Here is an 11,430-nt window from a genome sequence, read left to right as displayed (position 1 = left end):
TATTTCAGAAAACAATAGATAAAAAGTAGAAGCTAACCGGGTCGAGACGCTCTCGCATGAGATCATAAGGGCGCCCACACGAATGCATTGAGCATCAGGCTCCTAGTTTACACCGTGCCGTCTTCACTCTTGAGAGAGAGAAATGAGGGAAAACATCGAAAAACAGAAACACCAAACGTTTTCCTCCGCCATTGATTTATCCGATGACATAGCGTAATAACAACACAATACAATTAGAAGTTGTAGGTTATTAGAACACGTGGCAATCAATATTACAAGAAAATGACAACATGAATACACATAGGTATTAGAATGAATAATGAGTAAAAAGATGAAGTAAGAAAATTATCCTTTTGTCCCGAGTTTAGTGACCAGATGCTTCGGCAGTTGATGCGTATTTACTAGCATTGTCAAGACGCTTCTGGAAGTCAGCGTCAGAGAAGGACCGGAACACAGACATGGACTCGCAATCCGATTTATTGAACTGCTCAGTTTCCTGTAATATACACGATAAATTCTTGAGCTGAAAAGAAAAAAAAATATACTACAGAACATAAACTTACTCCAATTTGAGCTCCGGCAGAGTCGAAGCAGTCGAATTGGTATCCAGAGCAGGACGAAGTTACATCTAAAAAAGTATAAGTTAACCTAACCGATAAATCCAATTCGGTTACCATTTTCATTGTATTCTCTGTTGTAAGAGAAGCAGAATGGTGGATCATTGTACTTGCGGTTCTTCTTGATGACCAGAGTTAGACCCTGAAATCTTTATAAATAGGTGTTAATCCCAAAAATATTTTTTTTTACCTGAACCATCGACACAGCAAGAATAAGGAAGAGAGCAAAGGAAACGGCGTTCATCGCTTCGACAAAACTGACAGAATGATGGTTACCCCGGCGCGTTTCCGACAGTTTTCCCACGCAAGCTGTTCAAACCATTCTCTTCTTTTCCCTTTTTTGATATTTTTTTGCCACATGCAAGTTAACACGTATTTGAACATCTGAAGCCGGCGGTTTTGCAAAAAATAGTTTGATTCATTAAATCAAACATCCGTGTTCGTGTTATAATTATTAACAAGAGATTGGGAACATGAGCCGAATTTCAAACGAATATAAAGAACTGATTTCAATCAAGAAGATCTTACAGAACATCCATACTGAGAGAGACTTTAAGGAGACCAACAGCTAGAAAAAATCTGCTTGCTAGAAAGCCCTAATTCCACAAAATTGATGATTCATTAAAACAAACATCTGCAGGATACATTTCAACATGATGTCCAGAACATATTGTCCATTGTTAATTGTTAGCTGTGTTGTAAAACCGCAGATCTAGCTACTCATGATCTATGATGGATTAAAAATCTGAACCAATAAGTAACAGATCGTTAGAATTGATAATGTTGCGAATTGTTTCAATTCTTGGAAAAATTATAGTGTTTTTTCAGAGAAACAGATTATATTAGTCTCCTTGGGGTTTTTCTGTAATCTCGTTACCAACAAAAGTTGATTTTTTTCTTTTTCATCAGGTTTTGGTTCTTGAAATTAGCGGTTTTTGTTATGTTTTAATAAAAATTTCAAATACTGTTAATTTTCAATAATATTTTCCAGACCAACGAATGAAAATCTAATTTTCCGGAAAGGAAAGTTTTTAAGATGAAAAAGTCACTTCAATAAAGGTTAATGTGATGAATACATCAAGGAAAAACAATTATTTTTCTAAAAACCACGATATCATGTCTTTTGAGTGTTGCATTGGATAATTTTTCTAAGAAAACACCATTTTGCACTGAAAAGTTTTGGTGAATTCTCGGCTTTAAACTGTATCCAGCTCTCTATTTCTTGACGTTTTAATCTCTATTATAGCTCAAAAAATCCGCAATTAATAAATCTTCATTTCTGATGGATGGGTCACTTTTTTGCCGAATAAGTTTCGAGAAATAATGAAAAAACTGATTTCTCAGGCCAAAACTTCGATCTGTATCAGCGCCTTTATTTTTCCTTCAAAACAAGTTTTCTTTTTTGCAAAATGTTGCTTTTGCCTTTCTCGTTTTTTGTTATGGACAATTTTCGCTTTTTATTTCCTTTATTGTTCGCAATTTGAATAAAATCAAAATTTTCAGTTGCAAAATTAATTTTAAAAAAATTTCTGACTACTGTAGCGCGCGGCCTTTGCGCTCCAATGAGAAGTTTCGCTTGCAGTTGTTTTTCGGAGTTTGGGTGACTGTGCTGTAGTCAGATTCCCATCCAATTTTTTTTCTAAAAACAACAACTGTTTTTCCTTATTTGTTTACATTGTCTCTGCGAAGGATGCTCAAGAAATGCGCTATCCAGGTTACTTGCGCATTTCTTGTTTGCGTGCGCACTTCTTGCCGTCTTCTCTTATTAAATTACTAAACGCCCAGCAATTGTTATTGTTTATACTTCCTTTCTTCACAATCGACTCTTTTCTGATGAATTGTATTATTATTGGGACGATTTTATGACATTTAGTGAGTTTTACCATTTGAAAATACTTTTTCTCTGTCGGAAACCTTCCCACCCAAATGCAACGACCAACGAATGTGTATTTGTAATAAGAAATATTTGGTATTCGTATGCATGACGCTCGAAAAGAAAATGCACAAATCTCTATCAAGATGCTATTCAAGATTGTCAGAAAAAATCAAATTTGAGGACTTGAAACGCACTTTTTCTCGAGAATGATTGCATGTAACAACCCCTTTTCAAAAGTATAACATCCCGTCACTCCGACTTGCTTTTTCGAATTCGGCAAAAAATGGATAGGCGAATGCTGAGAAAGATGAACGACCTCTTGCATTTTTGTTGCACGCATCTTTTTTCGCTCCTTTTTCAAAAATTCTCTCCTCTATTTTCCACTTGTTCCGTCACTTTTCGTTTCCTTTCCCTTTACGACACGCGCAGTCTCGCATCGATTTTCCGCTAGTGGCCCCTCTCTCTCCTCCCACCGCCGTCTTCACCCCGTTTTTCCAGTAATGTCGTCGTAGTCGTCACCCCTTGCCTGATGTGTGCCAACAACCCATATTTTCTATTTTTCTGTTTGTCTCATCTTTTTTCTAAGATTTCCTTTCAGTTTTACGACTTGCTTTCAGATTAGTGACGACTCAACATGGATTTCAACTTTAAAAAGATTGCCAGCGATGCCGGTGGATTCTTCAGCAGAGCCAAACAGGTGAGTAGACTGAAATCCTTCATGCATAGTGCAACTGTATTTCGAATAGTCATCGCTGAGGCTGCTATAATTCTAAATCTTTGCTTTTCAGCTCACCGAAGAAACATTTCTGAAAGCAGAGCGTACCGAGCTGGATTCACACTTCGAGAATCTGCTGCAACGTGCCGACAAAACCGAAGAACACACCCGTCGCCTTCTTTCCTCAATTGAGAGTTACTTGCAGCCCAATCCAAGTGAGTGAATTCAAAATGAACATTTAAAATGACGGATCTTGTCATCAATCATCCCATAAATAATATATTTCAGCCGTTCGTATGGAAGAAGTCTTCTACGAAAAATTGGAACTGAAGAAGGATGGAGTTGTCCGACAGAACAACCTTGAGCAATTGTCTACAGCGATGACAGAAGCTGGAGAAACATTTGGAGAGACGACTCCATATGGCTCGGCTTTGGTGAAAGTGGCTCAAACTGAGAATAGATTGGGACAAGCTGAAAGAGAACTTTGTGGACAAGCTGCTACCAACACTTTGCTCCCAATCAGACGTTTCCTCGAAGGAGATATGAAAACAATTCAGGTGAGTTTATTATGAACGATTCAGTTGGTTTCCGACCGAATGCCAATAAAAATCTATTAAAGAAGCGAACAAAGACCTTTCAATTCGTTAAATGCATTTCAAATCACCCTAAGGCAATTTGAATTTATTACTGGAGGGCAATAGTCTATTGGCAATCCATCTAAATCCGTTTCTAATAAAAATTTTATTTTAGAAAGAGAGAAAGGTCTTGAACAGCAAACGATTGGATTTGGATGCATGCAAGAGTCGGCTGAAGAAAGCAAAGAACGTGGACACCCAGACAGTGGTAGGTTCTATCTTCTATAAATTATATTATTGGCCTAAGAAAAAATAAATAACATTACAGACAAATAGTAAAACCTCAGGAGGGTTTACAGTTGAACAGGTTCGTTGATAAACGTTGTAATTGGTTCATCATTGTGATAATGCGTGGTCCCACCCCTTTTGTACCTATTTGAAACGTATTTCTTGGTTAAAACTTTCCCTCATTATCTTGAGTGTTTTGTCAAGAACATTCAGAAACCCTCGATAAGTTTCAGGCTGAAGCGGACGTGCGTGTTGCCCAAGCAGAATTTGACAAGCAATCGGAGATCACCAAATTGCTCCTCGAAGGAATTCAGACAGCACACGTAAGCGATTCTCTCAAGAATCAAACATAAATTATTAATTGTTGCAGAACAATCAACTGAAATGTCTTCGTGATTTTGTGGAAGCACAAATGTCTTTCTACGCTCAAGCTCATCAATTGATGGCCGATTTGCAACGCGAATTGAGCGGGTGAGTGAGCTCCTTGTTAATTGTAAAGTAGCCTCATTAGTTTTCTTGTCGCATGCGTCTAGGATAACTCATCCACTAGTAGTTGTTCTCTGACTCGAATTTTCTGTTAATTGTTGTTGTAGTTGTATGTGTCATGCAAAAGTTTCAGTTCTCTCGCCGATTCTCCCCTGTATTATGGAAACATGAGCCGTCACGATGAATGATTGTCTTCACCGAAAACTTGTGTTTGCCGCTCGTGATTGTGATCCTGAATCCTGAAACTATTCAATTCTCAAAATATAATTTTGAACAAAACTCTTCACTTATTTTTCCCATTTCTCATTTCCCAGAACTAAATTATGTGTCATTCATTATTTGGCCAAGTTGACTGAAAAATACAAAACAGAAAGTATTCACGTGTTGAGATTAGTGTTCTGAGAACGTTTTTATTTGTACTATGTATCATAGAAATCATTTAACCTGCCCGGTATTCACTTTTTGTTTTATTAGTATGACCATTTCAAATTTTCAGATTTTGTGTGTATGACTTTATATAATTTTTACTACTTCGAACGCCGTTGATCGGCATTACCGAAAACTAGTCGTCCTTGCTGTGTGCGTTATTTAGTTCTGTGTGAAATTCGAAAACGATTTGAATACGAATAAATGTTTCTGTCAATGTTCCGTTTTCAATTGTCCCTCAAGATGCCAATTACTTTTGAAATCCTTTTCAGGACTATGTCTTTCCGCGGAAGCTCGGCGATTCTGGTGAACAATAGCGGTGACCCACCAAACGGACGAACGATGGCGGCGGCTATTGCAGCAGCAAAGGTTAGTTATTCGGGTCGGAAAAATTCTAGCAAAAATAAAAGTTTTTTGCGTCTGAGACTCGCCTTGCTCATTTCCTCTCTAGTGCCTTTCTATTGTTCTTCAATATCCTCTTCTATTCACTAGATTTTTTAGATTCAATGCTGGAAAAATAATTTCCTCAGCCTTTTCATTATGTTTTTGCTTTCAGCCAACTGGATTGCTTCCTGACGATCTGGGGACCAAACAAGCCAAAGTGATCTTGGACTACGAGGCAGTGCTGCCACAAGAGATTAGTGTCACCCAAAATGATGTAAGTCATCAAAGAAGACGTTTTGGTTTTCCCTTTCTTCTGTTTTCGAAACCAAATATTGTGTGAAATGACGTAAATCATCCATCAATTTGGTATCCTCTTGCAGATTCTCATTGTGTATCGCCTTCCCGGAATGGATGCAGAATACGTGATGGCTGAGAAGGGAGGAAAACGTGGGAAGCTGCCGGTCAGCTACATCGAGCTTCTTTGAATATTCAACACTTAAATTATTACTATAGATAAATGTTCCTGCGTGCCAAAAGTTTGATAATAGTATTGTACCATGATTTATCTCAATATTTGAAGATCTCGTTTGTATTGTTTTCACTTAACTCTTTTTTGCCATTCCGTTTTTTTAAAGTATAGGTATTGTAGATTTAAATGCAATGAATTGTGAAATTGAAACCTTGGACTGGGCAATTAAAAAAAAACAATTTGAAATGAAAACTACTTTATAATGGAAATAATATTATTGAAATGCACAAATAGTTTGAGAAGTCAAAAATGAAAGACATGGTCAGAAAAGAGTTCGTTTAGGCAATCGATCGCTTGGCTTTACGGTTGGTGTATCTGTATCTGAGGCAGCAGGTCTGCACTTAACGTATCCACATTGGCATACGCATTGGTTGGCGTCGCAGGAAGTGGTGGCGGATGAGTATTGGCTTTGTTGGTTGGTGTAAGAAGCGGTACAGGATGACTGAAAAACATTTGTTGTCTTTTGTTGTTTCCCAGAAGTTGTTTAATTAACTAGAGATAGAATCTCTGTTGCAATTATGGTCAAATCCATCACTCTTCCTAGACAGATGTGTTAATTCGTCTACGTTTCCCATCTGCATCCAAGTGGTCTGTGTACGCACTCATTATTGTCTATCGAACAGGTCCCTACTCACTTTGTTTCGGTCCACCTTTCTCTATTGCCCTACTCTCAATGCCTGCCGGTCTAACCTACCCCTGTCTAAAAGTTGTTATAGAGTTTCTAGATGCCAATAAACGGTAGGTTCAAGCAAACTGTAAAATTAAGTATACCGTATTATAATTTTTTTAGAACTCATATCACCAATCGATGTAACTCATCATTCAAAAATGTGGAGCAGTTTATCCCGTTTCGCGTTGACTACGTACATCTACAAGAAAAATGTATTACGTTGAATAATATAAAGTTTGAAATTTCGCAAGACGAAAACCAAATTGAGATCAAGAATCGTCTCAGGCGAGATAAAAGAAGTGCACCACCACTCAAACTGAAATATTCGGAAGTCAGATATCAGAATATTGTCCCCGGACAAACATTCAGTAGACCGATTCCCGATGAATGGAAGCACTTCAAATCGTTGTTTCGAGAAATTATTTCGAAATTATTGAGAGAAGAGAGAAAAAATACTTTGTTGAACTATTTTCAAAATGAGTATTGTTACCACTATTTTGGCTTTCGCGGTCTTCAGTTCAAATTCAAGGTTAGCAACTTGGAGTGCAAAGATGTTCAGGATAGCTTACATCTTGTTAGTCCTTCCAGTGCTCCCATGAACTACATTGAATGTTTTTATCCGTCTACGAGAAAATTTCGACACAATTTGATAGATTCTGCCAAAAAGCTGGTCATCAATTACTGCGACTATAACTCGGAAAGTACCTTTGAGCTAGACAATTTTCCACTTCATCCGAATGCGGATACGATATTTAATAAAGGACAGATCGAATTCCCAGTGATTCGAAGAATTGTTTTGAACTTGAAGAACAATGAGTACAAAGTTGGAGTTACACTAAAAATGAAAGGGCTTCAAATATCAGTAATGAAAAGATTTATGGATTACGCAAAAGTTTGGTTATCAGCAAAGGAAGTGAAAGTAGATGCAAGTCTTGACGAGTGAGTTTTTTTTTGGCAGTGCAGTAGTTATTGCTTGTCTATCATGTTTTTTTGCATCATTCACTCAGGATAGTTTTTCAGATCACTCATCAACAACTACAGTGTTATTCCAAGACATAAATCGACACAGATTACAGCAAAGTCCCGGATTGTGATGTACGATACTGTTGAAAATGACGCAGACAATCGAAAAACGGATGACGAACGAACTCTGGTGTTGAAGATTGTTCCCATCGACCCATAACATGTTTTGTTCTTTTTTTTTTCTTAACAAAACCATTTATGTTTTTTTTGCACATGTCACTGTGCTGCTTGACAAAATAATTTAACATGTCTTTTTATAAAATATGAGACTCAGTAGAATTATTTTTATTGTGACCAAACTTTTTCATTGATCTGTAAAATCACATAAAATCTAATCGTGAGCTTCTACTAACGGAACTTTATTTTCTCATTATTGGTTGAACCACGGAATTAGTAGACCAGCTAACTGCATAGTTGTATTTTTAAAGGTATTCAATCTTGGAACTGAATCCAAGTATCCTTTCATATCCAACAGTTCTATTAGACCCTGTTTGTTTTTATGTAAAAAACTCACAAGACACAACGCTATATCCATCAGTAGTTAGACAGGGTTTAGTTAGAATTAAACATATATTTTCATTGATTTTCAAAAAACTCCATCAGTAAACCATCATTCCAATCCAAATTTATATCAGCTTTACTATTTTTCAATAAACTGAACGGTCACTCCAACGATTTCAAAAATTACGTTCGATATTTTGCTTTTTTTTCTATCTTACATAGTTTAACGTGTTTTTTTTCAAGACCTTTACCAAAAACGTGATATGATATATCACGGTTTGATGAAGCTGGAGAATATGGTTGATTTGAAAAAATAAAGATAAAAAAGTTTGTAGACAGCAATAGGTATACAGGACTGAAGTATAGAGCATTTTTTTAAATTGAAAATGAAACTTATTTGAAACAATTTGAAAGGAAAACTACTTTATAATGGCAATAATATTACCGAAATGTACAAATAGTTTGAGAAGTCGAAAATGAAAGACATGGTCACAAAAGAGTTCGTTTAGGCGATCGATCGCTTGGCTTTGCGGTTGGTGTATCTGTATCTGAGGCAGCAGGTCTGCTCGGCGCACTTGACGTATCCACGTTGGCAGACGCATTGGTTGGCGTCGCAGGAAGTGGTGGCGGATGAGTATTGGCTTTGTTGGTTGGTGTAAGAAGCGGTGCAAGATGATTGACAGGCTGGTTGACAGGCTGGGACGCATTGGTTGGTTTGAGTTTGTTGGACTTGAACTTGGTAGGTTGGCTGAGCTTGTTGGGCGCAATCGCAGGATGGCTGAAATTGTTGGATTATTGAATATGGCACGTAGTTTCAAATTCTTACCTTAGCTTGTTGGCAGGCGCAAGCGTCTTGTTGGACTGGAGCTTGTTGGACACAATCGCAAGATGGTTGAGCTTGTTGGCAGCAAGATGGTTGTTGTTGAACTGGAGCGCAGTCACAAGCTGGCTGTTGTGGTTGTTGTTGGCAGCATGATGGTTGTTGTTGGACTGGAGCGCAGTCACAGGATGGCTAAAATTTCGAACGAATTAGTTGGATTAATTTTAATGGGAATAGTTACCTGGGCTTGTTGGCAGCAGGATGGTTGTTGAGCTGGAGCGCAATCGCAAGCTGGCTAAAATTAAAGAGTATAGTCGAATACTGTCAAAATTTACTATAATATACCTGAGCTTGTTGGCAGCATGGGTTTTGTTGAACTGGGGCGCAGTCACAAGCTGGCTGTTGTTGAACTGGAGCGCAATCGCATGATGGCTAAAATTATTCGATTAAATCATTTCAAACTCTAATTTTTGGTACCTGAGCTTGTTGGCAGCATGGGTTTTGTTGAACTGGAGCACAATCACAGGCTGGTTGTTGCTGTTGAACTTGACGGATTTCAATTTGAATGCAGGTCACACAGGTTGGATTCTGTTGGCAGTCGCAAGCTGGCTGTTGTTGAACTGAAGCACAATCGCAGGCTGGTTGTTGTTGTGGCTATAATCTTTATCATAGTAATATTTTTGTGCTGTTGTCAGCTTACCTGGCAGTCGCAGGATGGTTGCTGTTGGACTGGAGCACAGTCGCAAGCTGGTTGTTGCTGTTGGCAAGCGCATGGGTTCTGTTGTTGAACTGGGGCACAATCACAGGCTGGCTAAAATTATTTTTTAACTGATGGAGCTGTTATTGCTTATTAAAATTACCTGGGCTTGTTGGCAGCAGGCTGGCTGTTGTTGAACTGGAGCGCAATCGCATGCTGGCTGGAAATCAAGAAATTTTTAGATCATCGTCTTAAAAAATAAAGTTTACCTGAGCTTGTTGGCAAGCACATGGGTTCTGCTGAACTGGAGCACAGTCGCAAGCAGGCTGCTGCTGCTGGCAGGCACATGGGTCTTGAGCTGGGACCTGTTGGACTTGAGTTTGGGTGTATTGAACTTGGACATTGATGGTGGATTGCTGGCAGCACGATGGTTGCTGTTGAACTGGAGCACATGAGCAAGCCTGACGCTTTTCTCTAAGAGTTGGAGCGGAAAGAGCCTAAAAAGAAAAATGAGAAAAGTAAATTATTCAAAGCGATTCTGAAAACATACCAAAGCTACAATAGCCAAGATAGAAAAAGCCGAGCGGAACATTGCTGCTTTTGTTAGAGTATTCAAGCCGAGCTACTACTGACAACTCGAGTTGCGCTCCTCCTATTTATACGCGCCCGCCGGGAGGAGTCATGGCAAGAGGGCAAGACCGGCATGCGCAAGAACAGATGACAAAAAAGAACGAAGGCAGTTTCAATTGTGCTTCAAACATAGATGAGTAGTGATGATCGGATTAGAGCACCTGTGGGAATATGGTAAAGGAAGAAGAATATGAGGAAGACTGTCAAAATTTTTGGAAAAAAACAATGAGAACGCAGTTCCAAAAAGTGCATGTTTGTTGAGGAAATTTGTTTGTTTTTAGCTTGAGCGCATATATTTTGGGAAGGATAGACAATAGGTGTATACTGAAACTGCAACCTGTTTTTTTACTGGTGTTATCAATAGGCTTGTACACCAAAATATGTCATCTGGTTGACCGCATATATTTGTTTCAGCTCTCCTGCATAGATTGAAATCTGACTATCTGGATATCACTTTGTCCCGATATGCACACTATTTTGTCTTGAAAATTTCTCTCAACTTTCTTGGTTTTCCTGAAAGTTGTTGATTTTTATGTGTATTTTATTGCAATATCTCTGAAACATTCTGTCGAGTTTGTTCTCCAGTCCCATAAAGTTATTTTTTCATATGTTTTACAATATCTTCTGTTAGTTTCTTGTAAGTGTTTTTGCTTTACTGCCGTACATCACTACTAAAATAACGTGAGTATAGCAAAACCAAATTCAAATTTCAATCTCCGAACACTACATTCAAAAAGAGTTCAAGTGATGCGTTGTTTGCCGATATTCCGTAAATAGAAACCTCGTCATAAAAGAATACATGTAAAGAAACTGGTTAACGCCCTTCAGCTGCTGCTTGTGCTGAATTTGCACAATCTTTCGTTGATTCTTCTCTGCAATAAACAAACATCAAGAACCCCAATTATCACATTCTTTATTACTCAACCCACCCGGAGGATACCGGTTGAGAGGTTGAGTTGAGTTGCCGGCGCTGGATAAAAGGTTGCAATGTTTGTGAGCTTTTTTGAAAGCATGCACAAAAAGTTGCGCCGGAATCGGATTAAAAGCTCAGGGGTGGTCATGTTACAGGGAAGTATTGAGCATCATCCTACGTGAGGAAAACCGGTACGTGAGCACTCTGCCGGCTCTGTTTTATCAGTGTTCCGGCAAAAACGTATGTACTCGAGAACCACAGTCGATGTTCGTTTGATATG

At 38.4% G+C, this 11,430-nt stretch overlaps 4 protein-coding genes across 4 annotated transcripts; 2 read left to right on the top strand and 2 right to left on the bottom strand.

Annotated features, from left to right (window-relative positions):
• Positions 1-364: 364 nt before the first annotated feature.
• On the bottom strand, positions 365-861 carry GCK72_024164 (uncharacterized protein; the record flags this gene model as incomplete). Its single annotated transcript, XM_003118213.2, has 4 exons — positions 365-496; positions 564-628; positions 675-759; positions 808-861. 4 exons carry the CDS (start codon positions 859-861, stop codon positions 365-367), a joined length of 336 nt encoding a protein of 111 aa, XP_003118261.2.
• A 2,266-nt stretch (positions 862-3,127) lies between these two features.
• On the top strand, positions 3,128-5,852 carry GCK72_024163 (uncharacterized protein; the record flags this gene model as incomplete). Its single annotated transcript, XM_003118352.2, has 10 exons — positions 3,128-3,190; positions 3,282-3,423; positions 3,497-3,765; positions 3,959-4,051; positions 4,112-4,150; positions 4,305-4,394; positions 4,442-4,542; positions 5,256-5,352; positions 5,540-5,641; positions 5,748-5,852. 10 exons carry the CDS (start codon positions 3,128-3,130, stop codon positions 5,850-5,852), a joined length of 1,101 nt encoding a protein of 366 aa, XP_003118400.2.
• Positions 5,853-6,569: 717 nt separating this feature from the next.
• On the top strand, positions 6,570-7,749 carry GCK72_024162 (uncharacterized protein; the record flags this gene model as incomplete). Its single annotated transcript, XM_003117692.2, has 3 exons — positions 6,570-6,634; positions 6,687-7,505; positions 7,587-7,749. The coding sequence occupies 3 exons, from the start codon at positions 6,570-6,572 to the stop codon at positions 7,747-7,749; spliced, it is 1,047 nt and encodes a 348-aa protein (XP_003117740.2).
• An 846-nt stretch (positions 7,750-8,595) lies between these two features.
• Positions 8,596-10,199, bottom strand: GCK72_024161 (uncharacterized protein; the record flags this gene model as incomplete). The annotated part of the gene is made up of 9 exons (XM_003117808.2): positions 8,596-8,868; positions 8,917-9,102; positions 9,152-9,205; positions 9,256-9,342; positions 9,388-9,564; positions 9,611-9,721; positions 9,771-9,827; positions 9,877-10,104; positions 10,158-10,199. 9 exons carry the CDS (start codon positions 10,197-10,199, stop codon positions 8,596-8,598), a joined length of 1,215 nt encoding a protein of 404 aa, XP_003117856.2.
• Positions 10,200-11,430: the final 1,231 nt, after the last annotated feature.

This window comes from Caenorhabditis remanei, chromosome X (assembly GCF_010183535.1).
Source record: "Caenorhabditis remanei strain PX506 chromosome X, whole genome shotgun sequence".
Classification (NCBI taxonomy): Eukaryota; Metazoa; Nematoda; class Chromadorea; order Rhabditida; family Rhabditidae; genus Caenorhabditis; species Caenorhabditis remanei.
This window is presented reverse-complemented; position numbering and strand designations above follow the sequence as displayed.